Source organism: Thalia democratica, chromosome 1 (genome assembly GCF_965202585.1).
Source record: "Thalia democratica chromosome 1, ktThaDemo2.hap1.1, whole genome shotgun sequence".
NCBI lineage: Eukaryota > Metazoa > Chordata > Thaliacea > Salpida > Salpidae > Thalia > Thalia democratica.
In genome coordinates this window covers 87,281,036-87,306,229 of record NC_139165.1, presented here as the reverse complement: position 1 = coordinate 87,306,229, position 25,194 = coordinate 87,281,036, and the positions used below count along the sequence as shown (strand labels likewise).

General features: G+C 26.6%; 1 protein-coding gene across 1 annotated transcript; it reads right to left on the bottom strand.

Moving 5' to 3' along the window:
- Positions 1-18,571: 18,571 nt before the first annotated feature.
- LOC145840735 (uncharacterized) lies at positions 18,572-23,092 on the bottom strand. Its single transcript, XM_082948066.1, has 6 exons — positions 22,888-23,092; positions 21,919-22,084; positions 21,267-21,430; positions 20,834-21,009; positions 19,150-19,265; positions 18,572-18,811 (listed from the first exon to the last, which is right to left on the bottom strand). The coding sequence occupies exons 1-6, from the start codon at positions 23,049-23,051 to the stop codon at positions 18,572-18,574; spliced, it is 1,026 nt and encodes a 341-aa protein (XP_082804192.1). The 5' UTR covers positions 23,052-23,092.
- Positions 23,093-25,194: the final 2,102 nt, after the last annotated feature.

Below are 25,194 nucleotides of genomic sequence, written 5' to 3'. Positions count from 1 at the left end.
AAATATGAAAAAAAAAAGGAAAAACTATAAATAAATAAAAAAGAATTAAAATTTTATAAAATAATAATACTTGTAGAAAAATTTTACTTATTTTAACAATAAATAGAGTTTATCTTTATCTTTATTTATATGTGACTTATTTGATACTTTAAATTTATATTCTATTCTATTTGGCAATTTCAAATTAAAATTAAGCACTTGTTTACAATTAAGAAATGGTGTGTTGTCTATATTTAAATTTGTTTATATAGTCTTTTACAAAAGTATGGTTTTGGTGATGTAATGGATTTCTTCTTTTGAACAAAATATATAAAATATATTAAAAGTTTTCAATAAAAATTATTTATGTTACAACAACTTTTTTCTAATTTAATCTCTTATTGTTAACAAAATTTCTGATAAACTGAAGTATAAATGTTTATCAATTAGTCAAGGAACATAAGTTTATAAAGTCTAAAGATATAGAGAGGTGAGTTAGCATTTAAAAACATATTTTAAATTAGAAATATACAATAAACCTAATTTGTGCAATGTTAGAAAAAAATAGAATTTTTTTTTTGAACTTTTTAGAATTCTAAAATGCGTAACTAAACGAGAGTGCGTAACGTCACGAGTGCGTAAAGATGCGAGAGGTTACTGTACTACATTTATTTTTAAAAATACATCTACCTGCGGCCCGCGAGAGACTTTTTTTAAGAAAGTTGGTCGCGACTTATAATAAGTTGCTGAATTAAAGTAAAGTTAGAAAATAAATTAATGATTTGAATAATATATTGTTATGGTTTTACAAAATTATTTAATTTTCCAAAAAAAATGACGTCATAATCGGAAAGCTTACAAATAAATTATATTACAGAAAAAAAAATAGACTTTAAGAGTTTAATAAATGTTTTAAAGTATGTTGTGTTTTATATAGACTCATTTGTCGAGCAAAAGAAACATGGCCTTTAGAAAAGCAATAAAGTCATTAATTTGCTCGTCTTGTATTGCACTGAACGACTACAAGCAGTCGAACAACGCACTGAACCTGGCCCAAGACAAGTATGTAACAAAAGGCAGTGAAGGATGCGACTCACTTCAACCGGAATTTAGGCTTCACCCGGAAACAGTTGGTTACAAGTTCGACAAAGATTGGGACCCGAAAAACTCAAATCAATCAGGTAGGAAGGCGATGCATTTGAAGCAAACTTTTTAATTTTTTTCAGATGTTACTTTTAGTAGTTTTAGTTTAGAACTTCAGATTCAAGTTTACAACTAATAGTTTATGCTTTTATGCATTTATATTATCTAATTCTTTAGTCAGTTTGTTTAGTAATTTATTCTTATTGTTTTCTGTTATGTATTTCTAATTAAGAAGTTTTCAAAGTTACAGTATATTCACAAATAATAGCTACTTTAGAATGTTTATCATTTTGGTCTACTTTCGATTTCATTCAGGAACAAAATGGTACATGTTCATCACTCCTTACAAGTACTCCTACTGCACTGAGAACTTTGGACCGAAGGGAGAAAAGCAGTTCAAGGACATGACGTCAAAGTTGGAACTGTGGCTGCAAAACAGAACTAACGCCAACAATTTAAATGTTGACATCATTTCCGCAGACGACAGACATAGCCAGCAGACCGCGTTCAGACTGCTAATGCACTTTAATAAGGTTTGTCTTGACCAAAATAAAATACTAGCTCGTAGTAATTACTGAAAACATGATCTCATTTAATAACCTTTATCTTAAACTAAACTTTGACTAATTTTGGTTAACGTTGAAAGTATTTGTGATAGCAAAAATCAAGTATTAATAAATACATGTAAAGAAGTTTTTTTTAGTTTTCAAAAAAGCTTTTCAGACGGCTGAAACTTTGTAAAATTTTTAAATGAGCACAATACTTTTTTTAATAATAGCTTGAGACTACTTTATGTTTAAACCTTATTTTTTTTAAATTTCGTCAAATTATAAAGCATTCTGTGTATAAATGTAAGTAAGTTGTTATTATTATATACTTTTGCTTTAAAGTTACTTTTGCTATATTTTTTTTAATACATTCATTCATATACTTGACTGAATAAAAAGTTGTTTAGCATAACTTATTTGATCACAAAAGTTAAGAAGTTTTTTACAAAAATACACGAAAAATTTTGTGCATTTTGTTTAATGCATATCTATTATTATGTTTATCATTTAATTACTAATTTAACAACAGTCGTCGACTAAACCAAAATACCATTTACGGAACGTAACATAGGTTGTTGTCGGTAGTCTTGCGGTCCAGTTTTAAATATGGACATTTTTAACACCGGTTCAGTTTTAAATATATTTCATGGCAGGGCGACGACGACGCGGTGCGACTGACGCGCGACGAAAGGCTAAATGACGTCATACCGCACTGGACGGACCCGCTTAGAATTGAGGAGGGACCGAACGAAAAAGAGTACTGGAAAATTGTGGACATGTACAACAAGTACATCAACAGAAAAATCAATATAAGGTCAATTTTGTGAGAAATATTGTTTGAATAATTTTATTTAAGTTTGGTATAACTTCAAACAAAATTTAAAGTTATTGTTATTTTAAGTTTTTACGTCTGTAATTAATAAAAATTATTTTTTCATGCTAAAAGTTTTAAGTCTAAGGCAGTGGTCAAAATGTATGATAGTTAGCTTTATTGCTTTGTTTGTTTGATGTCTTGTACACTGTATTTAAAAACAAGTCTATAGGCAATGCAACACAAAGTATTCAATGCAAAAACGGTGTAGATTGAGAAAAACATTATTTGGTTCTTGTTTTTAAATTTTTGTTTGACTCTTTTAGATAAGTTTGCGGTGAGAAAAAAAAAACTTTAAAAAATCTATATAACTATAAGCTAATATTTCAAAAAAAAACTTATCTTTCTATTTCTAAAACTTATATTTTAGATGTTTATGCCTGTTGTTCGATAAAAACTTTTTCAAAATTGATTACAAAATGAAAAAGAGCTTTAAAACTACCTATTTTTATTATCTATTTTGACATCATAACAGAGTGCATGAAGAAACGGACAACAAAAACGACCAGGTCGTAATTTGCGTTTTGGGTTCAATTCTCCACAGATATTTTTTTACCAAGATAATGCAACTGCCAAGCAGTTTCTGGAACAGGTAAGTTTCTATATTGTTGATTATCTATATCAAAGATATCTATTATGTAAGTAAATAATCAAAAAGTTATTAATATCATTTTTGTAGCTGCAATCAGAGTAATTTAATTACTAGCCAGAAAAGTATTATGTTTAAGATAAACTTTAATAACTTGTTTAGTAACAATCAAATTAATACCTGCTTTAAAGCTTGTAACAATAATTTTTACTACTCTTGGTTTTTATTAGAGCACTTCAAATCATTTAAATTTAATAAGAAACCGTTCAGTCTTTTATTACAAATTCGTTTCATCCAGGTTTTTTCCACCGGACATAGGAAGTGTGAGTATAGTTAAAGTGGATTGCAGCGGAAAAGTTTCTGCTTTCCAGTACGCAGACCAGATGTCGAAAGCCAACTTCGAAAACGTTAAAGATGAAAAAGTTCAGGTTTGTAGTTTGATAAACATATACAGTACCTATTTTTTTATCATATAAAAATAAATACCTTAAAGTCATTAGGCTATAGCTATTTTAATGTTTAACTACTCAAAAAAGTTTAAACTTTTAAAAGGCACAAGCAATTTTAAATTAATGCGCCTTCACTAGCTATTCTGTACAAAAATTTTTTACTTAAATGTATTTTTAAAGTTAGATAAAGATAAAGTACACCTAATCAAGCATACGTTAAAAGTATAAATGTATTATAATACTTAAAACAATATATAAACTTTAAGTTGATTACTAACTGCATTAAGTATAAGTTAAAGGTTTTTCAAAACAAATCGTAAAACGTTTTATAATATTGTTGCATACTAAAAATTTTTATAAGTATCAAAAAAGACTTTGAGGAAATATTTTATTACAATTATAACTTAAAATTTTTAGTAAAGTTCAATTATATATTATCTACAATTTTTTTTAGTTTATTTTTGTAATTGCTCGTTTGGTATATATTTAAAAAGGTATTCATCCTATCACTACTTGTTGCCATACCACAAGTGCTCACCTTAGTCTTAAATAGGTGTATTTATTTTTTTTCTTTAGATTAAAACAACTGAATTATGATTTTGAAAAATCGTATATATATTTATAAAATATATAATTTTCATAAGCTTTGTACTACTTAATGAAATATTCATGTAAACTTTCTACAAAATAGTTATAGATAACATATATGTTACACAAGTTACTATGGAAACTATTTACTTTTCCGTTTTCTAATCATACTATAACTACTTTTTAGTAAATAAGTTTCCTTTATCAAATCCTCAAACCTATCAAAAATCATCTCGCATTAAACTGATTAAAAAGAATTACATTAATTTAAATAAAAAATCTTCCTTTGCATGTTAAGCTAATAACCAATGTTTTAATATGAACAAATAGATTTATCATTTATCATTTTGTTCAGACTAAAATACTAGCAATAATTTTTTTGTTAATATTAAAAAACATATTTGTTTCAGATTGACTTAGAAAGTTGTGAGGAGAATTGTGAACATGATGAAAATTTTGATGATTGTTTTGTAACTTTAAATTAAAATAAAATTTAAAAACAATGCGATGTTGATGTCATATATGTAGTAACTAAATTTTTATTTTCTTTTTTTGCTCGTTCATTAACTTGTTTTAAAGTTTTTGACCAAGGTATATTGCTTTTAAAATAAGTCGATTTAGCATCTAAGTGAACAAAGATAAACATAGGTGATGATCGTTTCTAAAATTATATTAAACTTACTGTATTTTTGATTTGTATTACTTACATATCTCCTCTAGATCTTTTTGCTAAAAACTGACTGAAAAGATAAATCGTAATGCATAAAAATTTAGTTGGTGCTAAAAAGTATTTAAAGATTTTTAGTTCTAATAAAATTTAAAAATAAATTGAAAATTTGTTATTTTCAAATGGACAAAAAAAGGTTCACAAAACAAGGTTTGTTCGAGTGCTGTTGAAAAATAAATGTAAAGTAAATTTAACATAAGCGATAAAATTTTATCAAAAGATTGAAAAATATATTTGGAATTGTGTGCACTTGATATATTAAAATACTTTAAAGAAGTTTATTTTTTTAAGTAGTAATAAAATAATATTTTTTATTATATACTAAACTAGTACAATTTAGTAAAATTTTTTAGCTTAGTTTTTATTCATTTAACTAACTTTTTTATCAAAGTTTTTAAAGACTAATAAATTATGAATATTTTACAACCGTAAACGAATTTAAGTTTTTTGTTTTTAAGTGAATGTATAAATTGTTTGGGGTTCACAGTGTTAAGCTATGAACAACAGTCCAATTGCTCTGAATACAACCTAACTTTTATAAATCTTGAATACTACTTTTGTAAATAATAACTACTAAACTAAGAATATAAAAGTAGTAACATTTTAAAAGTTACTTTTCACTACCTTTGACAAAACCGATACAGTTTGCTTGACAAAAAATTTATAACCATAATTGGATTACATAAAAAAAATAATCTTTAATGATTTAGAACAGGGGTCGGCAAACTGCGGCCCGCGGGCCAAATGCGGCCCGCGAAGGGTAAATCTGCGGCCCGCGAGCATGTTATTTTTTTAAATGGAATGCGGCCCGCGAAAGAAAATTTTACGGCCCGCGAGCATGTAAATGTGGCCCGCGAAGCAAAAATATATTAAAAGTTAAATTTGTTTGATAAATTTAGTTTTTAGTTCCTGTATATAAAATTTTAAAACAATTAAAATACTTTAATGATTTAGCTTTAAAAATGTGAAAAAAACAGGTTAGCATTCTACTAAGTTTTTTAATAAATTTCATAATAACTTTCTTCTTACAACAGCAAATTGTTTTCTGAAAAAAGAGTGTAAAAACTGCTTTGAGTTAGTAAGATAGTTATATAATATCTATTTAGTAAAAACTAAATGCAAATGTTTTCCGTTTTGTACAAAAGGAATGCACAGTAATTAAATAAAACAGATCTCTATAACAGATGTTTTATTTCTAAATGTTATATTCTAGTTTACACAAAAACATTTAAAATAACATAATAATAATAATAATAAGAAGAAATAAGGTTAAATTTACTTCGGTTTTAAAGTCTTTGATTTTTTAGAAGTTTTCTTTGCATTTTAAATTAATTTCTATGCATACTAATGAACAATAATGCTCATATTTTAAACCACTTTTTATTTAATACTTAACGCGATAACATTTAGTTTATGCATAATTTTCTAGCATTATTGTTTCTACAGGTAATATCTAAGTGTGTACAAACGCATTTAAATTAATAAATATGACATAAAATAAAAAAGTTTTTGATAGATTTACTTTTTGATTTTTCAAACTATGTTTTTTGGCAAAATAAGAAAATTTTTATGCGTTGCATACTTATATAAAGAGTTGCTGTTTTTAAACTACCTATTTAATACAAACTAGATTAAGAAATGGTAATTTATTAAGTTTCTACATTTTTATAAAAATAGTTCAAATTCGATCAAAAAAACAAATAAAAATTGCCACACACTCAGGCTATGACTATTTGAAGACTTCAAATTTCAGGCCAACTTAGTCATTTTTCAGTTTTTGGCTTGAATTGCTTTTTGTATGCTAAAATATCAGGCTAGTTTTTGTCACTCGGACTGACTTTTTTGCTTTAAAGAGTGGTTATCAAATTTATGATGTATGTTTTGTTCAATGCACAGTGTTGGTTTAAATTAATATATATTTTAAATTTTAAGTTATTCAGCTGATATAATTTGAACTATTATTTATACTAATTGTGTACATATAAGTTTGAACAGTTAGTGTTGCCAAAAAATCCCGGAAAAGCTTGAAATTTTACAATTTATACTTAAAAAATCTGAAAAAGCCTTTGAGATTTATGAAAAAAACTGGAATTAAAAAAAAAATTACATGTAAAGTAATGAAATTTCGATTTGACACAAAAATCTAACATATGAATATTTTTTATTAAAAATCAAGTTTAAAGTATCTTAACATTTTTATAACTTTTAAATTTTTCTATATTACTTAAGACAATTTTATTTTACCTTTAACTTATTATATACTAAAAATAGAAGCAAAAAGTTGTACTTTAAAAAACTTTATATTGGAGCATTGCACATTTGCTTATAAAATGTCTTTACCTATTGTTGTGCTTTGTATTGGAATTCAACCTAGAAATTCTTCTAAAATTTTAAAATTAGTAAAACCACCTGAAATAAAAATTCTAAAATTAGCAATATCTGTTGTATCAGTTCTCGCATCTTAACAGATTGATTTAAATCCTAATTTGGTTTATGCGGCTTTATAATTTCCAGACATTTCCTAAACACGACTTTTTGTTGATATTGAAGAAATAAACAAAAATATTTTACTAACGCAAACACAAATATTTAAATGAGTTTTCAACTCTCAACGGTGTCTTTTTTTAGTAATTACTTTTGCTACTTTATAACTTGCCTAAACAGTTTTTTTTCTGATCAGTCTGTAGTTACTGAAAATAATTATGTGCGTCGTTAAAACTGACTTAAGAGACTTGTTTTTTTTTCGTTTCCGCAATTAATCCAAACTAAGGTAACATAGTTCTTTTAGCTCGTCTTATTATTCACATTTAATCTTTTTAAATGCAGTATTTTATTGCAGGTATAGAATTGCTACAGTGCTCAAAAAAAAAAAGTTCTTATAATTCATTAATAGCTTAATAAATTTTTATAGATTTGTTAAAAATGTTTAAAAATTTAATTGTCTATTCAAGCTAAATTACAACAATTTATTTAGTTATATAACTAATTCAATGTTAATAAACTTCGGTATTTCTTTATTTGTGAACTTTATTTTGAACAGGGTTGCCAAACAAACAGGCTAGTTTGATATTTCTTTTAATTTAGGTGTATCTGAAACTTTTATTTCAAATATTTTGAACAAATCTTCAAACTCTCAGAATAGTTTTTATGACTGTAGTGTAGTCTCCTAGTTGTATTTTTTTGTCTATTTACATACTGTGCTTTTTTATAATAATGTTATTTTAGTTAGTATTTAAGCTTGATTAACAGAAAGTTTTCAGATATTTTAATTTTTTGTAAACGTTTGATATAATTTAGACATTTTTGTTTTTAAAGTGGCAACCGTGTTAAGGCTAATTAATTACTAATAAGGTATTTTATAAAGTATTCCAGCACTAATTATGCTAAAAAAAATTGATTTAGCTTATCTACAGTATAAATACGTTTTAATTTTATTTAATTAACTAATTACTGAATTTTCTAAAGAGTGCAAACTATTTAAGACGCAAAAACTATTTTTTAAAGTCAAAATTTTTTAAAACATGAAAAAGTGGTTCATAATATAAAAAATGTATAAAGGTGACCAATAAATGTTTTTCAAGTTCGGTTTTTATAGAGAGTTAGGTTGTAAGTAAAATAATAAAAGTATTTTATTAAGTTAACTTATTAAGTATTTAAGAAAATACATATTTCATAAAGACTTAAGTATATTAAACAATGTAAATTCTATTACAATAAATATTTATGTATTAAATAGGCATTCTAAGTGTAGCTAAAAGTCATTTAAAGTAACTATTTGAATAAAAGTTAAACTATCTCTGGTGTGACCAAAACTAAAACCAAAAGGTTATTTAAATATCACCAAAACTAAAACTGTGGCCCTCGAAGATTTTGAAAACTTGAAATTTGGCCCGCGAGCACCAACTGCCTGCCGACCCCTGATTTAGAATTAGGTGATTAAAAAAAAAGTTTTGTAATACATAACAAAGCAAAACAAAACTACTTAATAAGAAAGTTTGCATTTAAATTGAACTAACAGCAACTTTATCTAAATTAACAAAAACACTTATAATATATAGTAAAAAGTTAACGACAATCTTTTTAATAAAAACAGACATTTTTATTTATTTATCTTAACTTGAGAGCAAATAAAATAAGTTTTGTAAAAGTTATCAACTGTAACAGCCGAACGCAGCTTAAAGTGAAAATTTAGCCAAACAAACTGTTTACGCGAAGTTTTAAAGCGTCATTCTGCGAGCGTTAGTGACGTAAAAATGAAATACCGATTTTACTTTCTTAAAAAAAGAGTTCAAACTTCAAGTGGATGTTGATGTAGTATGCTTACTATCTTCAATCTTTCGCTTTTTTGCTGGAATATTTTATACAGCCGAGTATAAGGCTGGAAGACAAATTTGATACGTTTGCAAATGTGCATTGATTAAGTTATAAATTTGAAAGACAAAATAAAAGATCTATAAAGTATAATAAATTTATTATCAGTATTTCAATTATTATTTCCAAAAATCAATATATATAACTAAAAAATTTAAATATAATTTTGTTATTAAAAATCATTTTAGCGTCTCCAATAAAAAAAAAAAAATTTTATTTATTAATTATTTTTAATAGAAATCATCAAATACTCTTATAAGTTTCTAAAAGGACTTTTGCATTAAAAGCATATAGACCTAGACTCTAGAGCCACTATCAAACAAATTAGTGTTTTTATTTCAGTACCAGTTAAAAACAAAACTTCATAAAACAAAGCAACTTAAAATGTACTATAAATAGTACATTATTGGTTCCAGGCTTTTTAAACTAACATAGCCCAGAACTATACTCACTGTAAATAAACAGCAAACATACTTTAAAAAATAAAATTTAATTTAATAAGCGTTCAATGTTTTTTCAGAATTTTTATACACTGATAGAAGTATTAGTAAACTGTTTACATTAAGTCATTATTTAAAATTTCAATAGTTAGTATAACAAAAATTATATTTCTATTAAAATAAAATTTCTAGGCATCAAAATCTAGTTTTAATCAGTTCAGGTCACTAAAACCTATAAAACACCAATAAACTTGTTTTATTTGTAGACATAATAAAAGGTCTGCGCAATGCGATCAAACGGAAAAAAAAATGGGTGGGTGTCAGAATGAAACAGCGACAAAATGACACGGTGCCTTATTTTGGCACGGTGCGTCACTTTGGCACGGCGACAAAATGACACGGTGCGTCACTTAGTCACAGCGACAAAATGACACGCTGCGTCACTTTGTCACGGTGTGTCACTTTGGCACAGCGACAAAACGACACGGTGTGTCACTTTGGCATAGCAACAAAATGATACGTTGCGTCACTTTGGCACGGTGCGTCAGTTTGGTACAGCGACAAAATGACACGGTACGTCATTTTGGCACAGCGACAAAATGACACGATACGTCATTTTGACACAGCGAAAAAATTACACGGTGCGTCACTATAGCATGGATTGTCATTTTTGCACCGTTTTTTTCATCTATATTCGCTCTGAACGTCTTTTAACTTTTTATTTTGTAATAAGCGTTATTACTGCTCAAACCAAACTTTTAAAAACCTTAACTTGAAATTTTTTCTATAGTACGTGTAAAAATTGTAAGCAAAATTAGGAAAAGTGAGTATAACAACACAGAAGTTGGAGTTAACTTAACTCTGTTATGAAAATAATATTTAATTTTCTAATTTTTAATCTTGCGAATAAAAAAAGAAGTTTTTTGTAAAAATAAAAACATTTTCTAGGATTTCTAAAAACTTTTTTCTAAAATTTTAAAACAGTTTTGTTTATTAATTAGAAGTTAATTTCTTTCTGATGAAAAAGTAAAAAAAAGAAATCTTATTTGCTTTTGATATAAAATAGACAACATTTTAAAAATATGGGGCATTCGGCAGTAATTGGTGTAAGCGATGTGCTATTTACCTTAAAATCATGGGCAACCCGTGGTCTCCAATATCTGTATTGAGATATTGGAGACCACGAGTTACCTGAGCTTAAGAAATATTCTAATAGGAATTAGACGCCTAATCCATTAAAAAACGCAGCGAAAAAATAATTTAGATAATTATTAATCAATTTTTTAACGAGTTTAAAATCTTGACAATATCAATTGCGTTAATGTTTTATTTTGCGAAGTTTTACTATTATAATAGTAAGAAAAATTGTATTTTGTTAAAGCAAGTCTACAATTGTATTACAAGTGTGTTGTAGTGGTTTAATTGAGTTTTATTTAAAGAGACGCTTGATGTAGGGAATGTTTTGCTAAAAAAAAACTAATTTACTTGCGGTTATTTGTACTTATACTTTTATCTATGCATTTTTAGTGCTTAGATGCACAATTTTATTTGCGAAAGAGCATTATATTTTTACTTCTAAGTGTACGATACATGTTGCAACTAACATAAGTCGCATAGAGGCGCAAAATTTTGATTTTTTAATTTAAGTGCACAATGATTTTTTGAAGATGTTGCTACTAACGTAAGTCGTCAGGGAACACAGTATTTTAGTTCAAAATTGCAACCTATTAAGTCGCCAAAAGAGCGCAAGTATTACTTTTTTTAAGCATAAAAACGTAAAGTAAGAACCGCATTAGAATTTAGAACTACAACAGCAGAAAAGTTGTTTTGGATAACGTCTGAGTTTTAGTTTATAAAACAAATTTTCCTCTATGTTTACAACTACCAGTTTATTGTTTTGATGGGCTGAATGATTATTCTAAAATGTAGATTGTATTTTTTAAATCAGAATGTTGCTGAAGTTTAAAAAATATGTTTATATAAGTTTTTATCTTTCTAGTCGTAAAATGGCAAGTCATTTTCTAATTTATATTACTCGTTTTAAGTTCTAGTACAAAACTGTGTATAAATTTTTCCATTTGAAATAAATAAAAAACAAATTCCCTTTAGTTTTGGCAGTCGTAGTTTGTTAATAACTTTGCTGCTTTTGCATCTTTATGAACGTTGTAAGATACAAATAATTATTTGTCGTTTATTAAGCACATCTTTTAAGCACACCTAACACCTTGCTACTGCTTAAAAATGAGTAAATTGTTTATAAGTACGACGATGGACAATAGAAGGTATAAACATTAAGTGTTTCACTTTATTTTATGAAGTCACAATCAACTTATTCTTTTTTAACTAGTGAATATTCTATCGCAACCAGTTTTTAAGATTTATAACTTTTTTTTTGATAAGACAACTTTCACAGAACAAAACTAATCTTGTCTCAAAATACGATATACCCAAAAATAAATGTTCGTAATACTAAATTATAAAGTCTTTATAAGTGATTATTATTAATATTTAAAACCTTCTTACATAGACATTGAGTGTAACACAGGGACGTGTTATGACTACTTACCTATTTCCTGTGCTCCCCCTGAAAAAAAGTTATAAGAAAAATAGTTTAGATTGTTTAATTAAACATTATCTAACTGCAGATTTGCATATTTAAATAAGTTTAATTGTGCTTTTGTAAATAATGATGAGACAATATGACAAATTTTTCAAAGTTTTATGCTGCTAAAAAGTAAAAACTCTATAAAAATGTTACAATTGCAAAAGTTGCACATATGAGAAATGAAACTTTTGTTACAAAATTAGTTGATCAAAGTTGTATAAAAAAAACCTATTTATGAACGTCATTACAACTCAAAAGATAAAGTTTTTAATTTTGGAAACTTTGTATTTCGTTTTAAACAACATAATTAATTTTTGATTAAAAATTGGTGTTTAGCTAAATTATTTCAACTGAAATTGTTTGATTTATCAATTTATTTTTATATCATTGTATATGTTTTACTAATATTAGTATATATATAAGTATCTATTTTTTTAAGTTAGTTATAATCGTTTAAATATAATTATTTAAACTTCATTAATGTGTATTAGCTTAATTTTTAAACCCTATTTGCATAAAAGTTAAAGCAGTATTTTTTAAAATATACACAATATACATAAGCTGTAGGTTTTGTAAAAAATTGACAAATATGATTAAAATTCGTTACAAATGGTCGATTTACCGCTCATACCCCCCTTGGCCCCTTTGATGCGTATTTTCACTTAAGTGTCCAAATTTCTGTCGTGAGTGCCAATAGTGGTGCCCACTATTTACTTTATGCACCCCGATCAGTAATAATCCTGTTATAAAGTATAGCGGTAATTGTTTTCTTTTTTGAGATTCAAAATAATAAATTTGTTATTATAGACCTAACAGACGTTGATAAACTATAAGCTTTATGTTGAAACTATTATAAGCATAAAAGTAATATAGTATAATACTAAATCGAAAATAAGCAACTAAAACGTTATCAGTAACAAAAATTTAAATTTAGACCACTAAATTTTGGTCCATGACTCATTTCAGCTACTTCTATTGCAAAGATATGTTGAAATTTAACAACATCAATTTTGACAAGAAAACTAGAAATTATAAACAAATTCTTTACTATGACTACCTCACAAAACGGCCGGGATGCTTTATAAAAGGTGAAAACATTAATGGCGAATTGGTTGGATACGTCATGGGTGAGGTTAGTGTGTTCTTTTAATTTTAAATTATTTAGTTAAATGGTTTCAGTCGACAAATTTAATTGTCAAGTAGCAGAACAAGTTGCAATTTTTACCACTAATACAGTTTTTGATTTAAAATTATATACATCTTAACTTAATTTTTAACTACATACGATTTTAATTTATGGGGTTTCTAAAAGGCTTGATACATTAGGTAACTCACAAGGATTTGATTTGTTTATCTTTTTTAATCGATCTGCATAACTAGTTATTATTTTGATCAGATAAACGACAAAAACAGTTTAAAATGTGGTTATGTTGCATCGCTCTCAGTTGCATCCAACTTTCGCAGGTTGCAATTAGGCACTCGGCTTTTGCATATGTTTGAGGAGAAAGTAAAGGAAGAAGGAGGTGATTCGGTGAGTCTGCACACCTCAGCTACCAACAAAATTGCCCCTTTTTTGTACTTGAAGAACGCTTATAAAATTAACAACGAAGTGGTCGATTATTACGGCGAACATCGTAATGCGTTAAATATGGTGAAACAGTTGTTTCCGAAAATCCAGAGTAAAAACAAAACGGAATGTTATAAGGTGCTGTAAGTAACAGTGGGGACAAGATACAAGGTAGGCATCTTAAAGTGGGCAAGATTGTATACTTTGTTGTGAAGTGCGTAGTTTGTTGTTTCTGGACTATTGTTAGTTTTTCTTAAAACCAAACAATTTTAAAGTGTATTTATTTAAAACAAATACAGTTTAATCAATTTTTTATAAAACGTATAAAGACTTCTTATAAATAACAAAACCATGTTAAGATCATGTTTTTTTTTATGTTTTAGTTTGTTTTTATTTATATAGTATATTGTGTACCTTGTCGATGTCTCTACTTTATTTTTGATTAGTTTAGTGTTCAGTTTCGAGAATTTTGCAATATGCCCGGATAATTGGTATAAAAATCACTTAAAATCGTAACTTATATCTAAGTTTCACAGCTTTTATTGTCTTTATTTCTTCAAACTTCTTAATTTGATAAACCAGCTTATTTTATAAAAAATGTATAGATGTAAAACAATATTCTTTTTGTAAAAAAACTAGCGCAATTCTAAGTACTATAGGCAGACTATCAATAAGAATTTTAGTTCATTATGTTGTTTAATAATAAATGAGAAAAAAAAACTTGAATATTTATAAAATATGTTATAAGTTTTTATAAGTTTACATACAGAGATTTTTAGACTATAACTGTATGTTTGTTAGTTTTAACTAATTTAACTCTAGTTAATATTTTGATATATAGAGTATAAATACTTATTTTAATCAAAAATTCCTACTACCAAATGTTTGTTTCTATACACATATTGATCTAAAAGTTAATTCTAGTTTATGTGGATGTTTAGTTCATCTGAATCATTTTTGTTATAAAAAAAAGGTTACCTAAATTTTTCATCTGAACTAAATGGGATCTTCTAACAATATGTAGTAAAAAAAAATATACTTGTTTTAAGAACAAAAACTTAGATAACACAAGCTAACTTATGCTCAGTTAAAGTATTTTAGAAGTTTACACTATATGGAAGAATAATTTTGATTAGTGCTTTACTTTTGATTCTAATAACCACTTAATTACACTAATTTGCAGTCTTTTAAAACTCGTTTATACTTTAATTCAATTATTAAATTTTTTGTACAATTTAAATTATTAAATCAGTTTTTACTTTACTTTTTGCTAATTCTATTTTCTAATTTTATTTATTTTACATTGTACAAAAATAGGAATTATTTCTATATTCTTTGTCAGTTCTCAGACCTAAGTTACTATTACAAATACATTTTATAAAATGTTCAGTTTAGATTTTTAAAAAGTGTATTTAAATTTGATAGTTATTCTTTTGAAAAGAACACATTAAAAGTTTTTAGACAGTTTCTTACAGCCTATCAATAATTTGTTCAAAACTACACTGAATATTTTACATTTTAAAAATACATTCTAATTTACTAAGCTGAAAACCAGACCTGAAAATTTAAAACCTTATTTACAACATAATGCCTTATTAAGTAGTAAAATCACTAATATCATTGTTTCTTTTAAAATTAGATTATATTGAAAAACTAAAGTAGAAGACCATTGTTTTTGTTTGCAACTATAAATAAAAGTACGTATAGTGAACAAGAAACAAAACAAGTATGTAAACAAATTTGATATAAAAAACTATGTAAATAAATAAGGTCCTTTGGGTTGTACTTAAACTGCTCGAAAAAAACAAAAGTAAAATGATGGTGAACCCTGCTAACGAAACTCGAAAAAAAGTTTGTCTTAATGAAGCTACCTTATAAATGAAGATTGAATTCTCGATTTAAAAACAAAGTTAATACTGTATTGGATTTATGTGCTGTACGTTATTTATGTGGTTTTACCTTAATTTATACCCAATTTTACTTTATTAACAGCCAGGAAGTTTTTAAATAGAACTAATAAATCTTGAAAAAGGAATCCTTAAGAGTATAAAAACAAACAAACCCAAAAACTTGAAGAACAGGAACCTCAATACACTTTAGACGAGTCTCAAAAATCACAAGGCAAAAAAAAAGCACCAGTTTGAAAGCAGAAGACCAAATAAGGGGTGTTGAGAGCAAAAAATGGGGTAACATGAAGTTGTTGGAAAATTTGAAAGTAAAAAAATCTGAAGAACAAGTTGTACAGGTTTGTTGCAGTTGTTTGTTGTAGTAATGTCGTAAATACTTTATTATTATTAATTTTTATATTTTATTAGATTGGTGGTAAATTTAGTTTTATTTTAATTAATAAAAAAATGTAATTTATCAAGCAGAACATTTATTCTTTAAGTTTCCTTCATTTCTAAAGTTTTAGTATTTACTTAGTTTATTTAATTTAACAATAAGAATACATCAATTTAGCAATAAGAAAGGCATCAGCGAGCAGTTTAACATCAAAATCCAGATACCGGTTAAAAAAGTAACATTCAAGTTAACATATGTGCAAGTTCAGAGAGAAAAGTCTAAAGATGCAAACGACAAGTGTACCAGGCAAGCAAAAGTAACAAGCGTCACCGAATTGTGAGCCGAAATAACTACAAAAAGAACAACAAGCCGAACAGAACATTTGGTCCAATTAACTACAAACAAGTTGTGAAAGAAGAGGTATCTAAAACAACGCTTTTACTATATTATTAACATAATTCTTGTTTAAAGTTTTCAATTTTTTTTATTTAATTGATAAATGTTTATATTACAACCTACCAATTACTAAATAAATATTTAGAGTTCGTTAAGTACTTGGTAAACAAAAACAATGTTGTCGTTTTGTCATTGACATATTGTATAAAAAATATATATACTATTTTAAGGTACTGAAGCTGTACAACATTTATATAAATAATTTTTCGGTTTGCGGAAGTAGTCAAACTTTTTTATTTTTTTTTTATGTGTAGGATATAAAGTAAATGTTTCAATAAATCTTAAGATATATCAAAATAGTTTTTTTTTAATTATACTTTTTATTATTTTCACACATAAAATATCTTAAAATTGTTTGGGTTTTACAAACAAAAAAACTATCAAGTATTTGTGTTGTAATATGACTTAAAATCATACCATTCAATAACATTAATTCATAAAAAATTATGATTTAATAAATACTTAGGGTAATATAGTTTCTACTGATAGTTGTTTTTATGATTTTCACTAAAATTAAGTCTAAACTTCAAAAAAATGCGCACTTTTTCAAACAAAAATAATGTTAGGTGAGAATATCTTTTAAGGTTTGCAAGTGCTCTAGCTTATTTTAAAAAAGTTCGAAAAAAGCAACAAAATTTAATGTTTTGTACGTATACTGTAATTTTATCTAATAATTAGTTCTTATTCTTGCTCGTGAATTTAATAAACTTGCGTTTAAAACCCAAAACTTTTTGACACTTTTGAAGTTATCCTCATTAAACCTGAACGTTTGTACTCTTACTCAGTGAAAATCTGACTATAGTCAAAGTAAAGTTTAAATTGTTTGGAAAAGTTTCCAACCAAAGTTAATAACTGTAAACACATAACTGTAAACTGCATTTTTTGTAGTTTTATTGTTTTATAGTTTTAAATGTCGTTTGCTAAAAATCTTTTAAACATATTGTAAACAGATTTTTTCTGATTTATATTATTTAAAATTGGACAAATTTTTGTACGTGCTACTAAAATAGCTTTAGTTCGTTTATTAGAAGCATCTCATAATTTAATTTAAACTCATCAAATTTACTTAAATATATTTTTTTAAATTTTATAAATGTAGTACAGACTGTTTCTTTAGAAAATTGACACTTTAAAATCGATATTAAGTACTAATTTATCAATGACCGTGAAGAACACTTGAATAAAATGAAATTAAACTAAAACTTACTATAATACACTCAATTTATCAAAATACACTAATATGTTTAAAATTCTTTATCAAATATTTTCTCATTGTTCTGACAATAAACTTAAAATTAAAGTTGTATCAGTTTTTTTTTTGCCTTGTAAAAAGTACAGACAATTAAAGTTTTAAACACATTTTATAACACATGCAAATATCAAAAAAAGTATTTATAGAAAGAAAGTAATTTAAATTTAGTGCAATTTTTTATAGTTGCTTAAATAAAAATTTGGCATTCAGAATTAAAAAAATCAAGAACTGTTTATCTTCAAAGAAATCCAAAATTATTTGAATAAAAAATATACAGGTAAATTTTGTTGTAAACTCAAGAAAAAGTATTTCAATACATTCTATATCTAAAACTTGTAAAAAATAAATTTTATGTAAATTTTTAGGTATAAAGCAAGGTGTTATATAAAGTAACTCTGCAAATAGTTAGAACTTGAGTGCATATGCAAACTTAAGTATCTTATAAAATAATTAATGAAACTTCTGTACAAAGAAAATATACATTTTTTTAGTACTATATGAGCTAAAATTTTTCGATTTAAAATTTAAAACGAACTGTCTATAAAACAAAATGCTATCGTAGACTACAAAATAAAAACTAAATAAAATTAACTTTGCATTCATTAGTTTAAAAATACATTCAAATCCAATAGTATTAAAAAACACATGATTCAAAATACATTATGCATATAAAAAAATTTAACATCTACTTATGCACAATGAATTACTGAGACTTCCTCTTAAAAAACGAGAGAATGGAAAACTCGTCGCTCTCTCGCTTCGACTTCTTGTCTTCTCTCTTTTTACGCGGCGACAGTATCTTTCCCCAGAACTGAAGGGCGACCTCTGACGGCAGAAGCGAGTAGCACCAGGACAGAAACTGGTGGATCCAGTCGCCACTAGACGTTCTCTCGTGCCCCAGCTGCCTCAGCGTGGATTTTGCGAACCTCTCTGAATCGATCACCTGTGTTGATGATATTTTAATTCAAATTTAAATTTTAAGCTTGTTTATACAAGTATTTTTACTACACTCTGATTAGATGTTTTATATTCATAGCTGAAAGTAAAATTTTTACTTTATTTAAGTCTTATAAGCATTCACTGAACTATTTTAATCTTTTTTTCAGTAATTTCTAATAATTTTAAGCAATATATGTAAATAAAAACCACCACTTTATTTATTACCTTTTAAAGCTAAAAAAGCAAACTTACATAATTTTCACTAGTACTAACAATACTGTTGTGACTTTTATATTTATGAAAGTTAAAAAACTAATTTATAATAGTCTGATATAAACTAACAAAAACACTATGAGACTGCTGTGGTGCGTTTTCATCATGAACTTGCTGTTTTCTCACTCCGAATGGCTGAACAGTGAAAATATCTATTTTCTCTTCATATTCCACTGACGCTGCAACTGTAAAATATATAAAAGTTTTATTTAAAACGTTATGGTTTGTTTTGTATACCTTTGTAAATTTGATTTTTTTATAAAAGGAGAGCTAAAACATTTGAAAGTACTAGTCTAAAGTACAAAGAAAGTACTCAATTAGAAAAACGATATAAACTTAATACTCGATTTTTTTTAAGTCGTTCAGATATTCTAGAAAGTTTAATACACGCTGATAAAAGTTATTCACAAAAATTTAAAAACAAGTTTACGTCATAAAGAAAGCATATTGTTTAACATTACCTTATAAATGTAAGCAATACAGTAGACTACCGCTTAAGTACGCAAATTGAACCCGACCAAAAAGTGCGTACTTAGCACGGGTAGTGCGTACTTTTTGCCGACATAGTATAATATGAAATTTAGTTGTTTGTTTTCTTTCTTACAGCTAGCCACATATTGTTAGAGGAAAAGTACCAAAGTACATTGTGTTTACCAAACATTTTCAAAACATCGTACATTTAAATTAAGACTTAACTATGTTGTATATATTTGTAGGTTTTTTTTAACTTTGTCATCTAGATTTATTTATTTTATAGCATTACAGCTCAAATATCATTATTCTTTTCACTTTTCTGCAACCACTACATAAGTATTTAGTTTATTAACATTTAATAACAGGACTGTCACAATCTCAAGCCACTTAGACTACTCAGTATTACTCACCCTAGTTTAAAAGTTGTAAAAGTCTCAGGCTAACTCAGCAGGTTTGCCATTCTACCTGGAAATATTAAACAATCTGGAAAAACTTGATGATTGAAAATTTAGGCAAAAAAGCTGGAATTTTTTAGAAGTTCTAATATAACATCCTTTATTTTGAGAAATAAATTGTACATATAATGGCACAGTTAAAAATGTAGATTGAATTGTATTTTTAAAACTTTTATTTTTCTAGTTTCGTTAACATAGTTATTAAAGTTTGCTCTACAATGTTCATTCAATTTTTGGCTACAATGGTCACTATCAACATCAAGCAACTCACAGTGACACTAAACACTAAATCTTTTAAATGCTGTATTTGTCCAGAAGGTAGATTTTTCAAAACTAGTTCTTTAATTTGGTTTTTTAGTAAAAAAAAAAGTGAATTATTTTTTTTGTTTTTCTGGATAAGTGCGTACTTAAGGCGGGGTGCGTACCAAAAAAAGTGCGTACTTAAGCGGTAGTCTACTGTATATATTAAGCATAATATATTGATGTTGACCATAAAGTTCAACAAAGGACAAAATATTATAAAAATGAATCATAAACTTAAGTAAACTTAATAAGTTACTTAAGAAAACTAAATATACTTACTTATACTTAAATAAAACTTACACGGAAACATAGACGACAAAACAAGAAAACTTTAATTTTAGTTTTAAAGTTGCTGGAATGAAAACAAATACAAAAGTTTAATTAAGGTTCAGCACCTGACCAAAATTTAATTGTTTATAGCTCAGATATGCAAACAAAAAGCTAAAATATTAGCATTCAATTCATTAGCAAAAACAATAGCTAAATATTCGTCATGATGGTAGCAATATCTTGCAACAAACTCGAGAAGTTTTTCAAAAAAGCCTTGCACCCGCTCGACACGGACATTCCGGGAATGGGCTGCTTGGCGTTCTCGCCACCCACTACGATGATGGCGCTCTTGTGGTACCTCTGCAGCATGCGGGGAATCACCTGGTGCGAGAGGAGCACCGGTGAAAACATGTTCACCACAAGGCATCTGTTTGGTGGAAAGAAAGTTCTTTTTTAGTTGAAAAGTAAATTGTAAAATTTGAGTTTTATAAAATTGGTTATTGCTTGTTTTTGCACTTTTTTTTTAAGTTTTTTGTTAAATAAATATAGTTGTTGATAAAAATATGTATTTTCCATGCTATTTTTTCAATCAAAGAGCTTGTTTATATGAAATTAGCTGTCATTAAGATCTTATTGTTCTCAATGAACAATTAGTGATTTAAGTAGTTTTAAACAAAAACGCACTGATGTGACTTTTCCATGGGTAGTTGGTGAAACTTCTCAGAAACAGCAGCCATTCCAACTCCGTGCACGACAATTGAAATGTCCAAGTCTTCTATCTGCCTCATTATGTCTGAATAAAATGACAAGTTGACCGCCTCCCTGAAATCCGCCACTACTATTCTCACCTGTAGTGTAAAACTATTACGTTATTTAATTATTATAATTTTACTTACTATTTTTTTACTATTTATATCTATGTAGTATCTAAGCTAAATAAGGTTGTTAAAAACTGATAAACTAAAAAAATAATAACAGCAAAAGTAGTTTTTTGGTTCATAGCTTACAATTTTACACTATAATATATCAGTACCGAAAGCCTTCTTAAAGATTTATGTTAAAGAAAGTACGAACTAAAGCAAAGGCAGTAAACGTAGTAACTTTAGGAGAATTAAGTATAAATAATTATAAAATATCATATGAACTATCTTAAAATATGTAATAATTTGCCCTTTAATACTTTACTTAAACTTATAAACTGTTTTTCACGAACCACACAAGTTTTTAAGTTTATCAAGGTATCAAAAGCTTAATTTTGCTTTGAAATAACAACAGTAGTCAACATAAACTTGACAGCGAGATATAACGCTAGTACAACAGCAAACTATGACGTCACCTTCACGGTGTAGTGTGACGTCATGACATCCCGCATCTTCTGCAGCTCGTTGGTGTCCCTGCCCACCAGTATCAGGTTGAAGCCCTGCTTGGCCAGCTGGTAGGACAGTCCGTTGCCGGTGGGCGAAGTCGCTCCCGTGATCAGCGCCCACGTGCACGTACCGTATCTATGAGGGGAATAAAATATTAAAAAGTTGAAGAAATAAAACGTTGTGATTATAAAATCTTGTGCAAAGTACATTGTTTTAGATTTTTTTTCCATTTAATTAGACCAATTTACTTATAAAAAAAGTTTTTATTTGTAAGTCATGTGCAAAGTATATTATTGTTCAAAGTCTTGCTGAGAAGATGTTTGTATTGAAGTATTTAAGGTTGAATTCGTTGTTATTAAGCTATAGTTTTCAGATCGGTATTTTAAGCCGTAATTTAATTTTGTATAAAACATTATCATGTTTCGCACATTTATACTACAGCATATTAGACTTTTTGTAATTGATTTTAGTTTTTTTTTTTTTCCAAAAGTTTTACCATCCAAACTAATTTATTTCTTGTTTTAATTAGACCCATTTACTTACAAAAATAATTCCATTTATTAAAGAAATCGATTTTTTTATTAATCTAGTGATATAATATTTTATTATTTCAACACAGTGCCAGTAAAAAAAATAAAGTGTTCGAAGTTAAAGATGGAATTTTTTTAATTTTTTTTGTTAATTTTTTGTTTCACATTTGAGTCAATTTTATAAAAAGACTTCAACTACTATACCTCTAATAATAAATTAAATATTTTTTTAAAACTTGTAGTTACTACTAACATAATAGGATAAAGACAATGGTTTTAATCACTAAACTTGATATGTAACTTAACAGTGAAGATATATTCAACTAACAAAATGAATTTAAACTATTTGTTTAAACATAAATTACTAGATAAATTTTAAAGTAAATGAGATCCTTAATTTTAACAAACCTTTTAGCCAAGTCATACGATTCTCTCAAGAAAAGTTTCCTCAGCGCAGTGAGTATTCGTAACAAAAAGTAAAATATGCAGATGCTGCCAACGAAAGTCACTGAGGAGTGAGCGTAAGAATTGCTGACACAAGCTGGCGATGCAGAACTTGACTGCGTTGACATTGAGTACAAATATTTCGTTTAAAATTATTTTGTTTGCGATTCTAATTCTAACTATAAAGTTAATAGTTAATTGCTTGTCTAAAGCGATCTAAAATGTTTAAGTCGATTATGAAAAAGACTAAACAATAAGGTTTTTATCAAAAATATCTAAGCTGTTATTTTACTACCGCACGACGGCGCCATTAGATCGTATTGATATGTCATGTAGCATGCAAATATTTGCGTTTAAAGTGATAGTGTATTTTTACACAATTGAGTAAATTACAACACTAGAAAACATATAAAAATTATATTTATCATCGATACTTTTTAAAATTTCGAAAATAATAATACATGTAATAGTTTTTAAAACTTAAATATTGATTATTTTGTAATCATCACTTATTGAATGCTGCTGTTTTTAGAAATTAGAGTAGTTTTTAACTATAACAAATAAAAACAAATTATGTGATTCATAAAATAATCAAATAAATTGCTAAATTTTTTTTTTTGGGTAATCTTAGTTAATTAAACTTTACATATTGTCAAACGTTCTTGAAACTTATTAGTTGAGTGCTTAAATAACTTTTAGTTGAGAAAAATATAAAAATGCTAGTGCGTAATACAAAAAAACTGTAAAGCATTTCTATTAAGTTTGTCAAGAAAACAGAAAAGTCTTTCTTGTAAATATAAATACATTTTACTAATTACTAGCTTAACTAATACTATTTATTGAGACTAAACTAATTTTATTTTAATTAAATGAAATAATTACTTGTTTTTTAAGAAGGTAATGTAGTAGTAACTAAAAAAAACTACTACAAAAATAATTAAAAGTCTTAAACTCAACTTAATTAAAAAGTTTTTTTAAATTAGAAACATTTTCAAAGCTTTTGTCTATATTTAAAATTAACGACTTTGGTTTAGAATTTTGACTTGAAATAAAATATAAGCTAAATCAACGTACTTTCTTGAACAACAGTTGCAAATAACTTGCGTTCTAATCAAAACGAGAGCGATTTCAATTTCTAGAAGAAATTTTTCGCATTGGAAAAATTCGCTTTTGTTTACACAGTTTCTTATGTAAATACTAGCCTCTCCCATAAAGTGCATTGTGCTTGTAATTCATTGTTCTTTCATGGTACATTTACAGGTGCATTTAACTTAAGTTGTTGATGGAGATTAAACTTCAAACATTTTTAATAACTTTGGTTGACTGTATCTTATACCAACTAATAAAAAAAAAAATTTTTTAAACAATAGTAGTTTAACAAGATAACTTTTGAATTTTATAAAACTGTTGGTGTTATTACAATGGAAATTTATTATAAATTATTTAGCTTTAACATACCTTACACTAACTATTCAATTATATATAACTTATTAAAAAACGTTTTAAAACAAAATAAAAGAGATTTCTTAAACTCAAGATTTAATTTAAATAGTTAATTTAGCTTTGTATAGTAACTTCTTTACTAAGTACTAATAATAAATGTTTTTTTATTATCGAAAGTTCGAGAATCAAAACCGCTGAAAAAATTTACTGACTGGTTGAGTTTTTAAAGCAATATAAACAAAAGGTTTTTTAAATCCATTTGCACAAAATACATTATCCAAACCATTATACAAAAACAACTAGACTTCACATTACATAACAATATAAAGTGCATTAGTTGTAATATAACGAGTATTATTTTCTTTCCGGGTTTAATTTTTTCAAGGTTTAAAAGTGCATACAGAACGACTAATTATATAAAAACTTTGAACATGTTTTGGATTTTAAGTTAGTAAACAAGTGTAAATGAACTTTAACAAGCAAATTTGAGTTTATATTGAAACTTAAAATTTGTTCGAATATATACATTTTTGATAATCAAAATTAAATGATAAAAAACCATATCATCTTTATGAAGCTTTACAACTTATTTAACTTTGCGAGAAAAAAGATAAAAACTGCTTACTCATTTGAGCTATTTAAATTTTATCTCCGTTTGAAACGAAATATAATCACATAAAGTTCAAAATGTGTAATACTGCACATACTTTTTTAATGCTTCTAAACACGAATGGCATAAAAACTTAGAAATACTTATAAAAAATATATTCTTATAAACTTGAGTTTTACGTTTCAAAATTCACAAATTGTATTTTTCTTAAAAGTATC

What these genes read in the sequence shown, in the direction of transcription:
- LOC145840735 (XM_082948066.1), bottom strand. Translation starts at nt 23,051, where the DNA reads ATGTCAACGCAGTCAAGTTCTGCATCGCCAGCTTGTGTCAGCAATTCT. An exon ending in TTTTTTGAAAAACTTCTCGA is followed by an intron (nt 19,266 to 20,833) that starts GTTTGTTGCAAG and finishes TATATTTTACAG; the next exon opens with TTGCAGCGTCAGTGGAATAT. An exon ending in AGCAGTCTCATAGTGTTTTT is followed by an intron (nt 18,812 to 19,149) that starts GTTAGTTTATAT and finishes TCATCAACACAG; the next exon opens with GTGATCGATTCAGAGAGGTT.